At 41.3% G+C, this 21,897-nt stretch overlaps 1 protein-coding gene across 5 annotated transcripts in view; it reads right to left on the bottom strand.

Moving 5' to 3' along the window:
• Window positions 1-1,329: 1,329 nt before the first annotated feature.
• RELCH (RAB11 binding and LisH domain, coiled-coil and HEAT repeat containing) overlaps window positions 1,330-21,897 on the bottom strand; it is a 124,635-nt gene continuing 104,067 nt past the window's right edge. For all 5 annotated transcript variants that reach the window (XM_050939868.1, XM_050939869.1, XM_050939872.1 and 2 more), the window contains 2 exons: window positions 16,137-16,207; window positions 1,330-3,196 (listed from right to left, as the gene is read on the bottom strand). In XM_050939868.1, coding sequence (XP_050795825.1) covers window positions 3,076-3,196; window positions 16,137-16,207 — 192 coding nt within the window. In that variant the 3' untranslated portion in view covers window positions 1,330-3,075. The remainder of the gene's footprint in view (window positions 3,197-16,136; window positions 16,208-21,897) is intronic.

The raw sequence follows: 21,897 nt of genomic DNA, 5'->3' as shown, positions 1-21,897 counted from the left end.
CCCTCTGTGCTGATTTTTCACTTGCAGTCTGGTCGCCCTATTTAAACCAAACTTTTCACCTGTGGTCACTAATTGTGTGTTCCTCATTTTCTGGGTGTCTGATCTGAAATGCAGGGTCTGATTCGCAGAAATGCTGAACACTCACAGCTGCAACTGAAATCAATGGGAGCTGTGCTTTGAACATATAAAATGTGCTATTTAATGCTGTATATTTTGAAAAATCTTGTATACTTTTGACCTCTCTGTGCCTTCAGTCTGTAACATGGGAGTAATACCCCCTTCATCTCATACAGGTGTTGTGAAGATAAATGTATTATGCTTGTGATGCACTCAGATACGGTAGTAATGAGCACCACAGAAAAAACTATGAGGAAATTAACGTCTTTATTCAGAGCAATGTTTGAATAGTGTGCAGTAAAACAGAACAAGAAAATAAAATACAGAATAGTTGCTCCTTAATTGAGAGCAATGTTCCTTCAGTGCATTAACTGAAGCAGGGTACCTGAGGAAAAAAATAGTGTGTGATCATATAACACACACCATCAGAATGCATACGCACATGGCTGATTTAAGGATGCACAGGCAACCTTAATTTTGGTATTTCCTAACTTTTCAATGTTTGACTGTGCGCCTTTGAACGTTTTCAACATGTTTTTGTGTGTGTAATTATAGACAAGTTTAAACATCTGAGCTGTGCACCCATAGCACTGCCCTGACTGACAGACATACCCATCCACCACACATTGACTTATCTCTGGTCACAAAAATTTAATTCTTCACTCTTAATTGTATAGGTATTGTCCAGATTTCAGCCTATTTAATCACAGAGTCCATAAAAATACTACTTAATGCTTGACTAGACTGTATATGGAGGGCTGTAATTTCTCATGATTCACAAACATTCCATTTGACTCCAATTATGCCAGTATTGCTGCACACAGATCCTGAGTCTTATAATTTGCTTAGATGTAAAACATAATTGACAGGCATCCGTGGGACCTCATGAAGCATTCAGGACTTTGATGGACCTTGCAAGCTGTGCCCCATTCCTTTCCAGTCTCTCCAAATGTGGAGGTTTGCTATGGGAAAGCAACTCGTGTGTGACTTTCCATCTCCAGTCTTTTCAAGATGAGGCCCACATCCGTGCCAGGCATATTTCGTAGATCAGGAAAACTAATAATGTACACATGCCTGTAGGTACACTTACACCCCACCTCCCTCCATACATGTGTATAAAAAAATAGAAATTGGAGGGAAACAAGAGATTCCTTGCAGCCATTTGGGTGTAGCAATCTTTCTTTGTGATGCTTAGAAATAAACATACACGGCTCATAGGCAAAACTCTTTATTTATAACAGAACAATTGACAGGAAAGTTAGCCACTTCCACTTCTTCAGGAATGTCTCCATCATTTCACAGTCAGATAGTGTGTAAGAGCATAGTTATTTCATGGTAACAACTATGTGAAGGAACTGAGCTGTCTGTTAAAAGGCCTCTCTGTACAGTGTAAAAAAGGACTGTTGTGATTTGGGTGTAGCAGGTTCTCACTTTGCAAGTATGTTGGGCAATGTGCATCCAGTGCCATTAGGCAAAGATACAAAGTAGTTAAGGATATTAGTAGTGGGTATTAGCTATGTGCATGGGGAACACTACATCCACATTCTGTTTCAGAAATCTATTCTTTTGTTATCTATTCACTCCTTTCACTTCCCCAATTGCCAAAAAAATTAATACGTCAAATTCTAATGGTATCGTGACACTTTCAGAGAATCTCACTTTTTCCATTTAGAATTTTTGTTTGACACGTGCACTTCAGTTTACATTCAGATGCTTACATTAACCAAAATATAGTGGAAGTGTCCATAAGAACAAGGACACACTTGGAATTTGTGAAGATGCTTTATCAAGGTTTCATTGTTAAAAAACTCCCGAATAATTGTTAAAGACACTGCTTTTAAAGATTGCTTTTATTCTCTAAAAATAGGTATATGGATTTTATAAACATGTATATAATCTACTTGAGAATATTTGAAACATTTTGTATGTCACAAATTCTCATTAATTATTTAAAATATTTTCTTCCAAGTCTGAATTGAGTTAGATAAGCTAACTAATCTCATTATTGCTTTTAGCTATCGTACTGCACACTACTGTGCAGTGAGGGGAAGATGAGATCGCTCTTTTGCTATTACGTATGGTTCTGTCTGTAGACATCTCTAGTGCAGTGCATTGGCTCTGACCTAAGGACCTTACAAGACCCTAGAGGAGTCAGACCCTTTAAGCTTGAATACTTGGTATGATTAATCTTGATCATCAATTTACTTTCTTTAATCAGGGCACGTGCCTTTCAGTAGGTAGACTAATAGTTAAAGTGCTTCAGTTAAAGTTAAAAAAAAAAAAACAAAAAAAACCTCAGATAGAAGAGGTTTATCTGGAGAATCTGATACACTACTTACAGAATACACACTGAAGCATCTGAAATGCTGAATGTTTCCCATGGATCAATGCAGTGCAAGCAGTTTTATACATTATATGCTGCAATTTCGCTAGACTGGAAATGTACAGTACTTACAAAAACACAATCCAAAAAGCAGAGACTAGTGCTGGTGGCTTTTCCTTGTCATTTTAGAAACATAAAAAAGTCTGCACTACTTTTTCATAATTTAAATACATAAGTAATCTCCACTTTTATTACTTTATCACAATGACTTCAAATTTACATTATTTTAAGTACCATTGTAATAGCTCCGTGTATAATACAGATATTTGCTGATATCTTGTCAGAAAATAAAATAAAAAATACCTTTCACTATATAAAAAATGCTGGAAAGACAAGAACACAGAACAGGGACTTGGTACAGACTATGAATTCAGTTTTATACCAACCACAGTTAACCCAAAATTTAACGGATACACAGCGATATTCAAAAGCAGTGCAAATATCTTTGGAGGTTAGAATAAAATTATATTACAAGAACATCAGACAGGGGAAATAAAAAGGCAAGTACTTCAAGTACAAGGAACCAGCCTGCATGAGGTCCATCTTAGTGTTTATTTGAATTTCTTTTCCAAATTTTACTTCTTCCTCTGAAACACGTTGGCCAACATGGCACCTGATGTAGTCAACTGGCCCATTTTGTTCAAAAACTTGGTCTTTGTATCTTCACTCACAAGGCTTGCAGCAATTGACATTGAGCTAGGAAAGAGTTAAGAAATTATTTACATAAGAGAACTAAAAAAACCCAAAGAATGTTGTGGTCTGCTGTTTAATAGGCAACATAAGTGTCTTTATCAGCACATTCGTGGTTTAAAAATCATGAAAGACTAGGCTGTTATGAATAGCTATGAAAAAGCCAAACCCAAGGACACACTTGGTTGACAAGTCTATATATCAGACAAACAACAATTTCCTTCTAGCCTCCACAGTGGCAGTGTGTCTCAAGTACCATCAAAGCTTTTATATTACTTGTGAACCTCAGGGTCCGGTAGCACACTCAACCCAAATGGTAGTTTTCATAGTTCCAGGAAAAAGTAGCCCTAGAGGTCCTTCAGAGTCCTACTGAAGAACTTTAAAATGCATTTGCAAATTCTTTTGAATATCTTTAGAAGTTCTCACTTCTCTGTTCTCACTTTAACTGTATCTTTAGAAGTTAATGTTAGCTTAATAATTCGATGATTACTTCTCAAGGATGAATGCCTTTGTGAAGCATCTATTTTGTCACCTTCTAGTTGGAAATATAAACTCTAAGCCTTCATTTGTCCAAGTACTAATCATTTGGAAGACCACATCTAATCTCAAATCAGAATCAGAAAAGCAATAAAGCCAAAACTACTGAACGTAAGAAACTGGAGTGTGTGGCAATAGGTTTTAAAAAGCCACACAGTCACATAGACACTCCTCTGGAATTTCTAATGAACTAGAGTGTTCAACTTCCCGGCAAACAGATAACTGTCACTACAGTAGAAATGTGTCACAAGACAGAACATTCTATAAATTAGTATCACAAGAGGCAGAAGTGCTAATAAATGTGCTGCACTTCCTGTACTATATCAAGACATTTGTGGTTAAAATGTCAAGGCAAACTTTCTTTCCACATAATGCAACATCACGGTTTACTAAAATTAAAATGGAATCCTCAAAGCTCAGCAGGGACTCTGACCATTTGATAATTATCAAAGTGATTACAGCATCCAAGTCTATAAAAATGAATTTCCTGAAATCAAACACATAGCAATCAGAAACAATACCAACACTTCAAACCTCCCTGGATGTCAAGGCAGGTCAAATAAGTGAAAATTAGTTATGAATTGTTCTCCCATAAGCCAAAAAGGAAGTTACTTACCTGTAACTAAAGGTTCTTTGAGATGTGGTCCTATTGGTATTCCGAATGTGGGTGCACACGTGCCATGCACTGGAAGGTTTTCTTAGCAGTGTCAGTTGACCCACAAATGTATCTCCTTGTGCTCTCAGCCAAGAGTATAATCGGCTGTGTGGATTGATGCCTCTCCAGTGACCCTCCCCTTACTCCTGAATAGACCAGTTCACAGCAGAGAGGATGGAGGGTGGGTATTGGAATACAAATAGGGACCACACATCTGGAAGAATCTGCAGTTACAGGTAAGTAACTTCCTCCTCTTCTCCAAGTGATGGTCCCTACAGGTATTCCAAACATGGGTGAGTAGCAAGAGTGATTAGTGTTAATGTGGGTGCGAGGTTGTATGAGGAAGTGCAGTCTGCAGTATGGCACAGCCCACTGCAGCATCCACAGCTGCCCCTTGGGCAATGACGTAATGAGATATGAACATGTGTATTGAGTGCCACGTTGATGCTCAACAGATGTCTTGCCATGAGATGTCCACAAGACAGGCCAATTTGACTGTTTGCATTTGGATAGAGTGCACTGTGCACTATCAGGTGGCGGTACATCAGATAGTGTGTATCATTCATTGATGCACCCAGAGACCCATTTGGAGATTCGTTGGGAGAAGAAGGCTTGATCCGTGGACTGGAGGGCAATGGTTTCAAACAGTTTGGCCGGTGCACTAAAGGCGCAGGTTCTGTAGAGTCAAAACACCAACGCATAGTGGACTTTGAGGGAATGCAGCACCCTGTGTGCATGGGAAGTGTGTGGTTTGGGACAGAAAATAAGGAGGTGGATGCACTGATTTAAATGGAACTCTGACACCACTTTTGGCAGGAACTTAAGGAGTAGCTGTAAAGAAACAATCCTTATGGAATACAGTGGGAAGCGGGGAGGAGGGGGCCAGCCATCATGGCTCCCAGTTCGCTGACCCATCTAGCTGAGATAATGGCCACTAAGAACATGTCTTTCATGGAGAGATGTTAGAGGGAGCACATTGCCACTGGTTTGAAGGGTGGTCTTGTGAGGGAGGAAAGAACCAGATTAAGGTCTCACTGGGGTGTGGGCCAGAATACTGGTGGGAAGGTATTGAGGAGACCTTTCATGAAGCAGATGGTGGTAGGGTGCATAAACACAGAGGCACCCTCCATGATCCTCAAGCAAAAACCAGGCTGCAAAGTGAAGAGGGCCCAGGTTGCGATGCTGGACTCAGCCCTGATCTTGTGTGAGGAGATCTCCGAGTGTCCTGAGGCAGAGTAGTACTCAGGTGGAAAGTCTGAGGAAGTCTGTGAACCAAAACTGATGGGGTCAGAATGGGGCTATGAGTATTACAGTATCTCAGTCCCATTGAACCTTGTGTGGCACTGACGAGTGGATGGGAATGGAGGGAGGCATAGCAGAGATCACTTGTCCAGGGCAGGAGAGGTGTGTCACCCTGTGAGTCCTGCCCCCATGGCTCCCCTGGAACAATAAAGGGGCAACTTGCGGGTTCTCATGAGTGGCAAAAAGATCCCAGCATGGGGTGCCCCATTTGAGGAAGAGGTAGTGAAAAGTGGCATTGTCCAATTCCCACTCATGGCTGAGATAGAGTCCCGCTGAGCACGCTAGCCAGGGAATTTAGGGTGCCAGGGCGGTACAGTTCTTGGAGCTTCACATAGTATTTGATGCACTAGTTCCAAGGATGGATGGACTATGAACAGAGAGGGGGAGACTTAGCACCACCCTGCTTGTTGATGTACACTACCGCTGCGATGGTGTTGGAGAGTAGTTGAATGTGGTGGGATCGAATGAGAAGAAACACCTGGCATGCATAATGGACTGCCCTCAGTTCGAGCACATTGATGTGCACTCTGGCCTTTTTTGGCGTCCAGACACCCTGGGTTGTGTGATGGTCTAGACGGGTCCCCGAGCCCCCAAGGAGATGTCTGTTGTGATGATGGCCTGTGGGATGGGAGAGGTGAAGGGGGTATCTACCATAACCTTGGAAGGGTTGGTCTCCCATGTGATGGAGGTCAAAACCATCTGGGGAACAGTGACTCTGGCCTCCAAATGGTTCATGTGGGGTTTGTAGATGGAGAGGATCCAGAACTGGAGGCAAAAGTATGTGTAGATGTGTGTGCAGTGTCATGGATATAAAGGCTGCCATATATCCCAGGAGGGAGACACAATGGTGGACTGTGGTGTGTGGGTTGTGGTGCAGTTCCACAACTATGGCTGTCACTGTTGTGAAGCAGTCTGCTGGAAGGAAGGCCTGTGCCACAGCTGAGTCAAGCCACGCCCCAATAAAGTATATTGTGTAGATATGAGCACCAATTTCTCCTCATTGAGGCAGATACCTAGAAAGATCAGGAGCGCGCGAAGTGCAAGGATGGCAGAGATGAGTTCTTGTTGGGATAGTGTGACAAGGAGCGAGCTGTCCAGGTAGGGATATACCAAGTAGCTGAGGCAGTGCATTTGAGCTGCCACAACAGTGAAGACCTTTGGGAAGACTCATGGAGCCATTACTATTCTGAGAAGGAGGACTCAGAATTGGTAGTGGTAGCATCCCATCTGGAAATGGAGAAATTTCCGGTGGGTCAGGTGAACGTTGATGTGGAAGTAGATGTCTTTCATGTCAAGAGCAGCAAACTAGGTCCCATGGGGAATCACAGGACTAGAAGTTACCTCAAGAGGTCATTTAGTCCAGTCCCCTACACTCATGGCAGGACTAAGTATTATCTAGACCACTCCTGACAGTTGTTTGTCTACTCTGCTCTTAAAAATCTCCAATGATGGATATTCCACAACCTCCCTAAGCAATTTAGTCCAGTGCTTAACCATCCTGAAAGTTCGGAAGTTTTTCCTAATGTCCAACCTAAACCTCCCTTGCTACAATTTAAGCCCATTGCTTCTAGTCCTATCCTCAGAGATTAAGAACAATAATTTTTCTCCCTCCTCCTTGTAACAACTACGTACACCTCTACTACGATATAATGCTGTCCTCAGGAACCAAAAAAAATCTTACCGTATTATAGGAGAAACTACATTATATCGAACTTGCTTTGATCCACCGGAGTGCACAGCCCCGCCCCACGGGAGCACTGCTTTATCACGTTATAGCTGAATTCGTGTTATACCGGGTCGTGTTATATAGGGGTAGAGGTGTACTTGAAAACAGTTATGTCCCCTCTCAGTCTTTTCTTTTTGAGACTAAACAAACCTTTTCAATTTTTTTCAACCTTCCCTCATAGGTCATGTTTTCTAGACTTTTAATCATTTCTGTTGCTCTTCTCTGGACTTTCTCCCATTTGTCCACATCTTTCCTGAAATGTGGCACCCAAAATTGGACACAATACTCCAGTTGAGGCCTAATCAGCATAGAGTAGAGTGGAAGAATTACTTCTCATGTCTTGCTTACAACACTCCTGCTAATGTTTCATTCACTCCCAGAATAATGTTTGCTTTTTTTGCACTGATAACTCATATTTAACTTCTGGATCACTATGACCCTCAGATTCCTTTCCGCGGTACTCCTTCCTAAGCAGTCATTTCCCATTTTGTATGTGTCCAATTGAGTGTTCCTTCCTAAATGAAGTACTTTGCATTTGTCCTTATTGAATTTCATCCTATTTATTTCAGGCCATTTTGAATTTTAATTCTATCCTCCAAAGCACTTGCAACCCCTCCCAGCTTGGTATCCTCTGCAAACTTTGTAAGTGTACTATCTATGCCATTATCTAAATCATTAATGAAGATATTGAACAGAACTGGACCCAGAACTGATCCCTGTGGGACCCCACTCACTATGCCCTTCCATCATGACTGTGAACCACTGATAACTACTCTTTGGGGACAGTTCTCCAAACAGTTTTTCACCCACCTTCTAGTTGCTCCATCTAGGTTGTATTTCCTTAGTTTGTTTATCAGAAGGTCATGCGAGACAGTATCAAAAGCTTTACTAAAGTCAAGATATACCAGATTGATCACTTCCCCCTATCCACAAGGCTTGTTACTTTGTCAAAGAAAGCTATCAGTTCGGTTTGACATGATTTGTTCTTGACAAATCCATGCTGACTTATCACCTTATCTTCTAGATATTTGCAAATTAATTGCTTAATTATTTGCTCTGTTATCTTTCTGGGCACAGAAGTTAAGCTGACTGGTCTGAAATTTCCCGGGTTGTCTTTATTTCCCTTTTTATAGATTGGCACTAAACTTGCCCTTTTCCAGTTGTCTAGAATCTCTCCAATCTTCCATGACTTTTCAAAGAATGGAAGGGATAACAGATGCCAGCATCACCTAATGGAATTTGGCTTTTCTGATAAAGATGTTTAGTAGCCAAAGATCTAGAATGGGGTGGGCGCCCTCCACCCTAATTTGGGATGAGGAAGTATGGGAAGTAGAAGCCTCTCGCTGTGTAGTGAGGTGCCACATAGTCTATGGTTCCCTTTGTGAGAAGAGCACCAGCTTCCTTTTGGAGAAGGAAGTGATGGTAGTGGGGGGAGGGGAGAAATGTGGGGGAAAAAGCAAGAAATTCTATGGAGTATCCGTGGTGGATGACCTACGGTACCAAACGGTCCATGGTGATCTTGCCCCAACTGTGGGCAAATAGGGCAAACCGGCCCCCCCCCCGAAGAGGACATGAGGCCCCAGGTGTTTGCAGGTCTTGATCGACACATCAAAACTGGGAATTGTGGTGTTGGAGGGAGAAGGTCGAGGAGGTGGCCATGGCAGAGGCCGTGCGTTGCTGTTGCTGGGACTGGTGTTATCTGTATGGGGTTTCCTGTTACTGCTGGTATTAGGCCAGGGAGGGGCATACAGGTGGGGGAGGAATTGCTGGTGTTGCTGCTTGTGCCTTACAGCCATTGTACAGTGATTGTAACATGGCTCTGGAGTCCTTCAACAAGTGAAGGGAGATATCAGTCTTTGAATAAAACAACTTGTCCTCATCAAAGCGGTGGTCCGCTATAGTAGTTTGCACTTTCCAAGGAAAGCCAGATGACTGCAGCCATGAGTCCCGGCGCAGTTACAAGGCAGTGAGAGAATGTGTCAGCCACATCGATCGCTGTTTGGAGGCCCACCGTGGCAACCAGGTGCCCTTTCTCCACTAACACCTGAAATTGCTGCTTCTTGTCTGGAGGTAGCTTGTCCTGGAACTCTATCTGTGGTAATTATTAAAACTGTACTTGGCTCGCAGGGCCCGGCAATTACCCATCTGAAATTGCAGCACGGCAGAGGAACAGACCTTTCTCCCCCCAAAGTTCAGTCATTTGGCTGCTCAGTCTGGAGGCATGTACTTGTGTGTGTGCTGGCATGCCCACTCCACTGCTGTGTGCACAACGTAAGAGCTGGGGGGGGGGGGGGGCGGAGGGGCATGGAAGAAGAGAAAGTCCTTAGCTGGGATGAAGTACCTTTGCTCTGCACACTTTGGTGCGGGGGTACAGGAGGCAGCAGTGTGCGCACTACCCTTGTTTGTTGGAGGATTTCATCATTGATAGGGAGTTCTGACTCAGGCCATGCAGCAGTAAGAGGGAAGTGGAGGGGCGTCTATCTGTACAGCCTATTATACCCTCAGCTGGGAGCGTGAGGGGAGGCACAATGCACATGCAGGTCAATGGAGACTGCTAAGAAAACCTTCTGGTGCATGGCGCATATATACACCCAGGATTGGAATACATATATGGACCATCATTCAAAGAAGAATACTCTACCTGGAGCAGAGGGGCACTCAAAGAGGAGACATATTCTTTCCTTTCTCTATAAACAAAAATCTATTCAAATACTTCACATCTCATACTCACTTGCTTTAATACAGAAATGCACTTTTAAATGATATAATTATCACTTATGCTATAAAAGCTAGATTATACATAACATGTTCATTTTACTATTGCAGCATCCTATCAATCCTGTTCTTTCTTTTGATCTTTTTTCTTCTAGCTATTGAGTCTTGCTATCATCCTCGACTAAGTGCTGGGACAGGGATTGCCTTATTTATATGTTTGTATAGTGCCTGCTACAATAAGGCCTTGACACAGGACTAGGGCCTCTACGTATATACTCTCATATGCTGTAGGAATACTTTGAAAAAACTTATTTGCTATAAAATGAAACATCATTCAAAATTATTCTTAAACTTTATTCTGTTTAATAATATTCTATAAACTTAACATTTCCCAACGTCCAATTCTGCATTTGAGCCCCTAAATCTGTATTTGGATGTCTAGATGTCCATTTAAGAACACAAGTTTGAAACCTGGGCTCACAGTATGTCTTGCTTTAGTCAGTATATAACAAAAATCACCTTCTTACATAATGGCTCTGTATATATCGTGCTGATCTGACACTGATGAAGTGAATTTGGCATAATTTCATAATTTATAACTTCGCAAAAGTGAAAAGTTAACTAAAAAAATCTCTTTGGCAACAGTCGATAGTCTCAAGCTTTAATATTAGGAAAGTATTTAATATATTTTAAATGGCCATTTAATGATATTTAGCAGTCTGAAAACAGGGAGAGAGCCATGTGACCAGTCAGCTCCGTGGATCAGCAGCAATCTGTAGAGCCATCTGGGAACCACTGGTAGCAAACTTTGCTTTTAGCTTAGCTGCTCTAAGAAAACTGTGTTGTAAAGATGCAAGCTGGATTTCATAGTCAAATCAAAGGGATATTGATTATCAAAGAAGGGGATAATGATTATATAAAGAATCAAAACTTTTACTTAAATACCAGCTATTCAAAAACTAGAAGTCACTTCAACCTATGTTACACGAATCTATCCCAGAAAAAGCTGCTTTAGAAGGGAAAGTAGTGTGTTCCATGCATTAACTGTGAAAGGAAATGCACTTGGCTAGTTTCAGAAGAGGAAGAAAGCCTGGGGCTGGGAGACAGCAAAAGAAAACCAATCTTAAACGGAGGGATATCAGGCCCTATGCTACACAGTGAACTAATCAATACACACGGAAAGACATTTTATTTTCATTCTGAAAGTCTTGTATGAAAACAAAGGTTTAGGGAAACCTCAGAACTTTGGAGACACACAGTGGATGATGTAATATCTTCTGTTGTGAGAGAGACAAGCTCACACAGAGCTCTTCACATCTGGAAAACGTACTCAGTGTCACAGCTTAAGACAATGTCAGTTTCTGGAATACTTTAGAACAGGGGTAGGCAACCTATGGCACGCCTGCCGAAGGCGGCACACGAGCTGATTTTCAGTGGCACTCACACTGCCTGGGTCCTGGCCACTGCTCCGGGGGGCTCTGCATTTTAATTTAAATTTTAAATGAAGCTTCTTAAACATTTTAAAAAACCTTATTTACTTTACATATAACAATAGCTTAGTTATATATTATAGAAAGAGACCTTCTAAAAATGTTAAAAAGTATTACTGGCACGCGAAACCTTAAATTAGAGTGAATAAATGAAGACTTGGCACACCACTTCTGAAAGGTTGCCGACCTCTACTTTAGAACTTAGAACAAGTTCAGATTTTCACAGATAACATTCTTACAATATTATAACCCAGACAGGTGGAAACATTTAAAAACAAGTATATCTATGAAACATGTCTAGTATTACAAAGTTTAAATAGTTAAATGTGTTGATCAGGTGAGAAACTTTATAATTTGGTTCAAAGGTCCTTGCATCACATTCCTAAATACTGGTAACTTGATTGTCTTTTGGTTACACTTTTATAAAGGATTTAAATGTTGTGGCAAACCCAGGACAAATGGCTACAAAGGGAGGGGTAGTAATTAGTCCCAGGGGGTTAAAAGGCCTCTCCCTATCCATTGAGGAGAGATAACCATGGAGAAATAAGGTTCAGCTGGAACAGGGGTTACCAGGGAACTAATTAGGTTCAGCTGGCCCCAATTGCTGGAGACCTTTTTAAACCCTCCCTGACATGGAGGGGCCGGGGGGAAAAGAGAGTGAGAGCAGCAGAGAAGCTGCCAGCAAGTAGGTGCAGCAGGACTCTGAACTCTTCCAGCAAGGAAGACTGCACTTTATCCCCAGAAGGGGAGAAAACCAGCACAAGGGACTGACTGAGGGAAGGATCAGTCAGACCCTGTGCGACCTGGCAGGACTCTGCTTTGCCCAAGCCTGGGTCTCCAGGGCAAAGTGACTGAGCCAGCTGAGGAGAAGCAGGTACTTTGCCACAATGTATTTTTTTTTAAACCACTTAAGGGGTATCTAAAGTTTCTAATAAAATGACCAAGTTTTGATTTGGCTTTAGGAGGACCAAGAAGTTTGTGTGGACATATCTTAAGTCATAAAATATTTTCTATCAAATTTCGACACATTTTTGAAAAAATATTGCAACAAAAATCTAGTACTGAAAAGATACAAAAAAGGGAAGGTTAAACAAAGGAAACAAGTGTGACATGTTGTGAAGACTTCTCTTTTTCAATCTTACTTCTCAGTAGTTAGCATTCAAGAAGGAAATTAATTGGATGCAGCGTCACTGATGCACGTGTAATACTTACATTTGTATCCACACTGCACAGGAAGTACTCAATGTGGTATCAGAATGTTTTCTTCAGTTGTAAAATGTTACATTTTGAATCAAGTTTTTTTGCTACTAGGGTGCTGTTTACTAATTTGTTTTTAAAACTGCAGTTAATCTAAAACAACCATTAGACTAAAGTTGCAGAGAGATAAAACAGTATGGCTTATTCAAAACCAACCCTGTCCACTTAGAGAGATACTTAGTAGAAGAGAACATATTATCCCCAAAAGTAACTCTTCTCTCTGTTCAATTAAAAAGAGCAGTCCATCAATGCTTCTAAGGGCTGGTCTACACTAGGGGAGGGGATCGATCTAAGATACACAACTTCAGCTATGTGAATAGCGTTGCTGAAGTCGAAGTATCTTAGATCGAGTTACCTACCGTCCTCATGGCGCAGGATCGACGTCCGCGGCTCCCCCTGTCGACTCCGCTACCGCCGTTCGCGTTGGTGGCGTTCCGGAGTTGACAGGAGCGCGTTCGGGGATCGCTACATCGCATCTAGATGAGACGCGATATATCGATCCCCGAGAAATCGACTGCTACCCGCCGATACGGCGGGTAGTGAAGACATAGCCTAAGTGAAGAGAGTTGCTTCTGACTTGAGGAATACTCTCTCATCTTCCCAAAGGAACGTATGTTTACACTACATCGCAGCTGAATGGGGGTAACTATCACGTTTATGTTTTTCAAAATCTACTGAGGAGGTACTGTGGCAGAGTGTGCTGGAGCCAAGCTAAGCCCTCTTATCACAGATGCTGCAACCAACACTTATAATGGCATATGGACTCTAGGAGTGAATCACTAGCAAAGAGCTATTGTTTAAAATGCTTTATAGCCAGGCCCACAGCTTCTCCTCTTACTTCTACCCAAAAAAGACACCAGGGATATTTCTGAATGTATCCACTTTGTCTTTTCAGTTTCTCATTCTTCTCTGGTCAAAGTTTTTGTCACCTCTGCCTTCCTTATCTTTTCTCTGATCTATTTTTTCATTATGTTGCTCAGCTCCTCCAAGCCCTTCACTTCAAGTGCTTTCCCCATCCCTCCTGTCTGGTTTTCTACTACTTTTTCTGAAACAGGAGAATGTGCCTGAAGCTTTAACCACAAGAACCAGTGCTTTGTCACCAAAGCAGATAGGAGAAGCTACTTCCCTCTCTCTCCCTTGCTGCTTTGTTGCCTGTTGTGTTGTTCCTCCACCCTCTGCTACTCTTCACAAGCAAATGAACATGAAGATCACTGGAGAACGACTGTACTTTGAATTATTTCACTTCATGCCTGGGCCCCCCCCCCTAGTTCTGCTGATTTCACCCAGAGGAATGGGAAGAGATGGAGGTAGTGAAGGAGCACAATGAAGGGTGAAGAGTGCACAGTGAAATAAAGCTCTGAAAGGCTACTTTCTTGGTTTCAGTTTACTAATGTAGTGTGGCACATGGCAGGTTTGAGCCTAGAAAATATACTGGTTACTAGCCCAATATAATCTCTCCTATTGTTAGCTATATTGTTAGGAAAGCAAAAAAAGTACAAAAAATTAAATGCTGCTTTCTTTCTGTAAAGATTATAAAGTCTTCGAATTTCTCCTCCCTCATAAGAGATATCTATGACTAGCCAGAATCAATTCTCTCTTCATACACTACAACCAGTACCGAGAAAAAGGTTGGCTTAGAACCTAGGCATTGTTTCAAGTCTCCGTGGATTCAAAGTCAAGTCTTCAAGTGTTGGTCTGATGCTAACCTCTGCAGGAGTTGTTCAATTCTCGTTATATGATCTATTCACTATCAGTTAGAAACAGTACACAATAGCATAAGCACTAATAGCTATGTCCCAGGAGCTATACCAGATGTGTTTGAAGCCTATTTTCCTCCCCATCAAAAATAGTTCTATTCAACCACATACACTGACAAACTCCGTCTTTCCTAATTTTCAAAGTGATTTGAGAATGAAGCCTTGTCACCTTGAGAAGTACACTGCTACCTCGATATGCCACCTGATATGACACAAATTTGTATATAATGCGTAAAGCAGTGCTCCGGGGGGGCAGGGCTGCACACTCTGGTGGATCAAAGCAAGTTCAATACAACATGATTTCACCTATAAATGCGGTAAGATTTTTTGGCTCCCAGGGACAGCATTATATCAGGGTAGAGGTGTACTTTTATCAACAACATTTTACACATAAGGAGAGAGAGAGGTTAAGTGACTTGCTCAGTCACACTGAAAATCAGTGTCAGAGCTGGGAACTGACTCCCAAATCTCTTTCTTTGCCATTTGACTATTTTCTCTCTTTATAAGCCTTTCCAGATAATACTGCTGAATTCCCACAACTTAAAGAGTCTCATTTACTATGCTGAAAAAGTTATTCAGTCCTGAAAATAGTCATTGACTGTGTTCAAAAGTATTTCTTCCAGTAGCCAGTTAGCATCTATGCCACATTAGACACAGGACAATATTTCAATTATTGCTTCTGATGGGCCAGAAGCAGGGCGGGTGCAAGGATGTTTCACGCCCCAGGTGAAACTTCCACTTTGCGCCTCCTCCCTCCCAGCCCTGTGGCAGCTCTCCGCTCCCCCCCCACCCTAAGGCATCCCCCCCACCCCCCCTCCGCCCTGAGGTGCCCCCCCATGGAAGCTCCCCGCCCCAGCTCACCTCTGCTCTGCCTCTCCCCGAGCATGCTGTCGCCGCTCCACTTCTCCCGCCTCCCAGGCTTGCGGTGCCAATTAGCTGTTTGGTGCCGCAAGCCTGGGAGTGAGAGAAGCAGAGTGGGGCAGCATGCTCAGGGGAGGAGGCAGAGCAGAGGTGAGCTGGGGCGGGGAGCGGTTCCCCTGCGTGCCGAACCCCCCCTTACTTGCTGCAGGTGGCCCTCCCCCGCCCCAGGTCCCTCCACCTAAATGCTGACGGCGACTGCGGTGGCCGAAGATCCGGCCGCTGTGGTCATTGCCGAAGAACCCAAAATGCTGCCCCCCCTCAAATGCTAGTGCCCCAGGCAACCGCCAAGGTCGCCTAATGGGTTGCACCGGCCCTGGCCAGAAGCATAAGAACAAACTAACATGCGAAAACAAGAACTTCATTTCCACCAAGTAGATGAAAGTGCACTGCCCTACGTTTTATATTGGATACGCAACAACCACAAACTGCTTCTAAATATAGATCATGTGAAAACAGGATTCACAGGTGCAAGCCTTGGACTAGAGAATGGCAGCATTCAGCAAGACACCCACAAAATTCTTTGACCATTATTTAAAAAAGGGACTAGTGCCCCTCACCCTTCCCCCAAAAGCAGTGAATGCCTTACCCTTGCGGTTCTTGGACAGTCTTGTTTTCCACTTTCTGTTCACACTCCTTTATCATGGAGCTTAAAATAACCTAAAATCACCAAAGAGGAAAATAAGATTTGAAAGGTATGTTCTTCTAACATTAATATTTCTGGTTAAAACTAAACCAAAAAACCTCTAAAGCTAGCATAAGCTAAGGAAGAGCTAGAATCTTAAAGGGTGCATTATATTTTCAAGCACCTTTAACACACAAATAACTAATGACACTGTTCTCTGGTTACAAGCATCAAGACTATTCAGAATGTTTCAACGAAGACATTTTTATTTAGATAGTTACTGTGTTCAAAGATGCCTTTCTTGTAATGAATCAAAGCCCAACCACTAATTTTTCATCTTTGACCATAGCTGTACTTTATTTTTCAAAGCAACATTTATAAAAAAAAATTATATTTCTGTTCTTTACAGATTAATCTTTATAATTAATTTGCATCTGCCCTCTCACTTTTTAGCTTATAGTGTTAATTAACTCTTAAAGTTATCGTTGGAGGTGTTTTGTACCAAAGTAAAGATGACAAAAGTTGAGATGGTATCCTGTGCTACAGTTCTTTTATTGAAAGGAAGTGTTATTGTAAGCTGGTGCATCATTATAATAGTGTCTGCAAGTGTTGCTATAAATTGAGGCAAGTGAGCACCTTCTTTAAAAATTTTTATTTTAGAGGTTTAAAGAAAATCATTAAGACTGAATGTGGAAAAAAGTAGACTGATATTTCTGTATTTCTAAAGTGAGGAAACATTCTTAATGTGTGTGTGCGTGTGCACAAATGTTAGGCATTGAATGTGGCTGATTGAAAAGGAGTCAGTTTTAGCAGAGATCCTGTGTTCTGGAATAAAGCATACAACACATTTGCAACAGATAATTCAAATGAAAGCTGAAACTCTAAAGTATTGTCTTTAACATAATAGAAAAACTGCAGTTGGAACAGTTATGCAAATCAGTAACAATGCATGGACTGACATTAAAAAACGTATTTTATAATCTAATGCACAAACTAATCACCTGAAGCTTTCACTGGCTCATGGCTTGGCAGAAAGCCAAGGACTTTCCTTGATTCACTTCTTGGTTCCTATTGAGTTAATCATAAAGCCTGATGAAATCATTCAACCTTCCTAAAGAATGAATGATAAAATGTGCAGCAACAAGATGCCTGCATCAAAAGAGTCACTATCACTACCAATATCCTTGTTGGCAGTCTCAGAGAGTTTAAGGATAAAACAGGGCTGGAGATTGACACAAAATGTACTGAAGTTCTGAGAGCTATGTTATCTCAGCAGATCCACACCATTGGGAGCATACACCTGAGTGTCACAGGTCTTGGCACCATTAGGAAAGGAGCAATCATTGGGGCCATAGGCACACAAAGGTCCAGTCCTCAACAGTGGGGTGAAGTTATATGCAGGACTGAGGTTCTGGTTGACTTCCATTATTTTGAACATACTAGTGTTGGAGGACTACTAAATATGAAAGTATGAATGTGCAGAGGCAATATACTCAGAACTCCAATTAAAAAGGTAAGCAGGCTTCCTATCTTGAACAAAAAAGTGTATTCAAATTTCTAAATTGTATCAATTATAAGCTATATAAGAACAAAATCTTAAAGGTGTTCAAATCTATAAATATATAAAAGAGCACCTAGCCAGGGCTCCATATGCTTTCCAGAATAGGGAACCCCTCATTAAATCTGTGATCAGTAGCCTCATCCCACTTTCTCCAGCCTTAATACTTTGAATGACCCCAATTGCCATGGTATTGGCTAAGGAGAGAGGCATGGGTTAATGCAGCAAGGACCTAAATGTTTTAGGACTTTATAGGTAAAACACCGCTGCAGATCCTCTCTCAAGAGACTGATTCATAACCCCATGATGGAGAGCTGATTACTTACATAAACATAAGAACGGATACTGGGTCGGACCATTGGTCCATCTGGCCTAATATCCTGTCTTGAGAGATGCCAGATGCTTCAGAGAAAATGAACAGAACAGTGCAATTTATCTCTACTGAAACCTCGATCTGAAACAGCTCCTCAGATATGCCACCTAAAAAGAATGGCTAAGAATGGCTTTTCACATCCTATGCAGTGAAGACTGAAATGAATTTTAGATTCTCTGCAACAGCCTTGTTTCCCTGCAGTACCCCTTTAGCATCTCAATCGCCAGTAGCCCCACTAGATGTTTTGCAGGCTTCCTACTTCTGATGCACTTAAATTTTTTTTTTTTAAATATTAGTTTGTCTCTTTTGCTCTTCCAATTCTTCTTTAGTCTGCCTAATCATACTTTTACACTTGACTTGCCAGAGTTTATGTTCCTTTTTATTTCCTGCAGTAGGATTTCACTTCCAATTTTTAAAGGATATGATTTTATCTCTAACCACCTCTTTTACTCTGTTGTTTAGCCATGGAGGCATCATTTTTGGTCCTTTTTTAAAAATTTGGGGTATACATACAGTTTGAGCCTCTATTATGGTGTTTTTTAAAAAGTTTTCATGCAGTTTGCAGCCATTTCCCTCTTGGGATTGTTCATTTTAACTTGCCTCCTTATTGTTGCGTAGTTCCCCTTTTTGAAGTTAAATGCTACCGTGGTGGGATTCTTTGGTATTCCCCCCCACAAGGATGTTAAATTTAATTACATTATTACTGAGCAGTTCAGCTATAGTCATCTCTTGGACCAGATCCTATACTCCTCTTAGGACTAAATCAAGAATTGCCTCTTCCCTTGTGGGTTCCAGGACTAGCTGCTCCAACCAGCAGTCATTAACGGTGTCTTGAAATTTTATCTCTGCATCCAGTCATGAGGTAGGATGTCAATATGGGGATAGTGAATCCAGTAATTGGGGATTTTAACTGTTTTTGTAATCTCTCTAATCTCCCTGAGCATTTCACCATCACCATCCTGGTCAGGTGGTTGCAAGAATATTCCTACTGCTATACTCTTATTATTCAAGCATGGAATTTCTATCCATGGAGATTCTGTGGTAGTTTGATTAATTTAAGATTTACCACCTATATTTGACTTTACGCTTTCTTTCGCAAATATTAGCGCCACCAACTAGTATGACCTACTCTATCATTCAGATATATTTTGTACCCTAGTATTACCATGTCCCATTGATCATCATTCCATCACATTTCGGTGATGCCTATTATATCAATACCCTCAGGCACTCAAGTTCACCCATCTTAGTATTTAGACTTCTTGCATTTGTATACTAACACTTATTAAATTTGTCAATATTTAGTTGTCTAAAGTAGAGGACTTCTTTCCCAAAACAAGTAGGGAAGAAAAAAAGTGTAAATAGAGTGTCACGTGGCAACTGTGGGAATTCCAGAGTCAGACACATTTCTCAGATACTGCCTAAAACCAAGTGGAACTGGCCCACAGCTCATCTGGCATTACAACATAGGATTGAATACAAGCCTTTTAAACAATCTTAACAGAGCGTGATTCACTCCTGAACTTGTTCCTAAATGCCACAAGCAATCTGGCATTAGCCAAATGATTCTGTCCAATCCAGGTAACTCAAAAACATCAAACTCAGGAAGTCTAATTATGCCTAGGGAAACTTGAGAGACTTTGGGGAAGACTGGGTGGGTATGCGTGCCTACTAACATGGATCAGAGTCTACACTAGAGGAAAGACCAAATCCGTGTTCACCTTTGAAAAATAAAGCATTTTATATTATCCATCAAGGCAAACATATGCTGGGGGATGGAGCATGACAATCAGTTTTAGAAACCCTGTTTCTTGGAGATCTTAAAGATATACCAATGTGTGTTGATTTTGGAGCTTGTCACTTCATCTGGCAGACAAAAGCAACTCTCCTGCAGACCAATAAGCCAAGGAAGAGCCAAAATGAATGTACTATTGTCAAAGACATGCCCTTGTGATCCAATACATCACACTGGTGTCTGAAGTGGTATGTTGGACAACATGGCCACAGTTGATAGAAAGCCAAGTCATTGATGAGCAGGTCTCAGTATAAAATTGCTCGAAGTTATGACATACTAATATGAATCTGAATTCTTTAGTCTTTTCCAGATCATGAGAACCAAATTTGTGTATACAAGTTCTTTAGCTTCAATTTAAGGCCTCTTATTGAACCTTCCAAAGCCCTAAACTTTACACATTCTGTAAACTAACACATAAACCTAAACAAAACTAACTGGTTCAACTATATGCAATGATGGCAACACACAATCTTATCTTAATCCTAGATACAATCCTCAAAAATTAACTTTTTCAGATAATATAAGCCATTACTGAATATGATAAAATGGTTGAGAGTAAATGAAACTACACACAACAACTTTCATCGGCTGCAGCTTTTTAATTTATCTTTACTTTTTGTAGACACTCCCTACAATCATTCAACTCACTCTGTGCATACACTGACTGACTCATGACAGATCCTTTCCGAGAGCACTTGGGGTAAGGGAAGTGCAACTCTTGCCACCTCTGACTGATGTTCAGATTGTTACTGTCACTCCTGACTCACCCTTCTGAAGTCAGAGTCAGATTCCTTCCTTCTAAAGATAGAAGCTATTGCTTCTTGACCTATCCTCAGAGGTTAAGAACAATAATTTTTACCCCTCCTCTTTGTAACAACTTTTAATGTACTTGAAAACTGTTATGTCCCCTCTCAGTCTTCTCTTCTCCAGACTAAACAAATCCAATTTTTACAGTCTTCCCTCATAGATCATATTTTCTAGACCTTTAATCATTTTTGTTGCTCTTCTCTGGACTTTCTCCAATTTGTCCACATCTTCCTTGAAATATGGCACCCAGAACTGGACACAATATTCCAGCTGAGGCCTATTCAGTATGGAGTTCAGTGGAAGGATTACTTCTCCTGTCTTGCTTACAACATTCCTGCTAATACATCCCAGAACGATGTTCACTTTTTTTTGGTAGTAGAGTTACACTGTTGACTCATTTAGCTTGTGATCCACTATGACCCCCAAGATCCCCTTCTGCAGTACTCCTTCCTAGGCAGTCATTTCCCATTTTGTATGTGTGAAATTGATTGATCTTTCCTAAAATGGAGTATTTTGCATTTGTCCTTATTGAATTTTATCCTATTTACTTCATACCATTTCTCCAGTTTGTCCAGATCATTTTGAATTTTAACCCTATCCTTCAAAGCACCTGCAACCCTCTCCCAGCTTGGTGTCCTCTGCAAACTTATAAGTGTACTCTCTATGCCATTATCTAAATCATTGATGAAGATATTGAACAGAACTGGACCCAGGACTGATTTCTGTGGGACCCCACTTGATATGCCCTTCCCACTTGACTGTGAATCACTGACAACTACTCTCTGAGAATGCTTTTCCAACCAATTATGCATGCACCTTATAGTAGCTCCATTAGGGTTTTATTTCCCTTGTTTGTTTATGAGGAGGTCATGTGTGACAGTACCGAAGCCCTTACTAAAGTCAAGATATACCACATTACCACTTACCCTCATCCACAAGGTTTGTTATCTTGTCAAAGAAAGCTATTAGGTTGATTTGACATGATTTGTTCTTGACAAAACCATACTGACTGTTACTTACCACCTTATTATCTACTAGGTGTCTGCAAATTGATTGCTTAATTATTTGCTCCATTATCTTTCTGGATACTGAAGGTAAACTGACTTGTTCGTAATTCCCTGGGTTATCCTTATTCCCCTTTTAATAGATTGGCATGTCTGCCATTTCCACATTTTCTGTTATTGCTCCCCCC

Source organism: Gopherus flavomarginatus, chromosome 2 (assembly GCF_025201925.1).
Source record: "Gopherus flavomarginatus isolate rGopFla2 chromosome 2, rGopFla2.mat.asm, whole genome shotgun sequence".
NCBI lineage: Eukaryota > Metazoa > Chordata > Testudines > Testudinidae > Gopherus > Gopherus flavomarginatus.
This window is presented reverse-complemented; position numbering and strand designations above follow the sequence as displayed.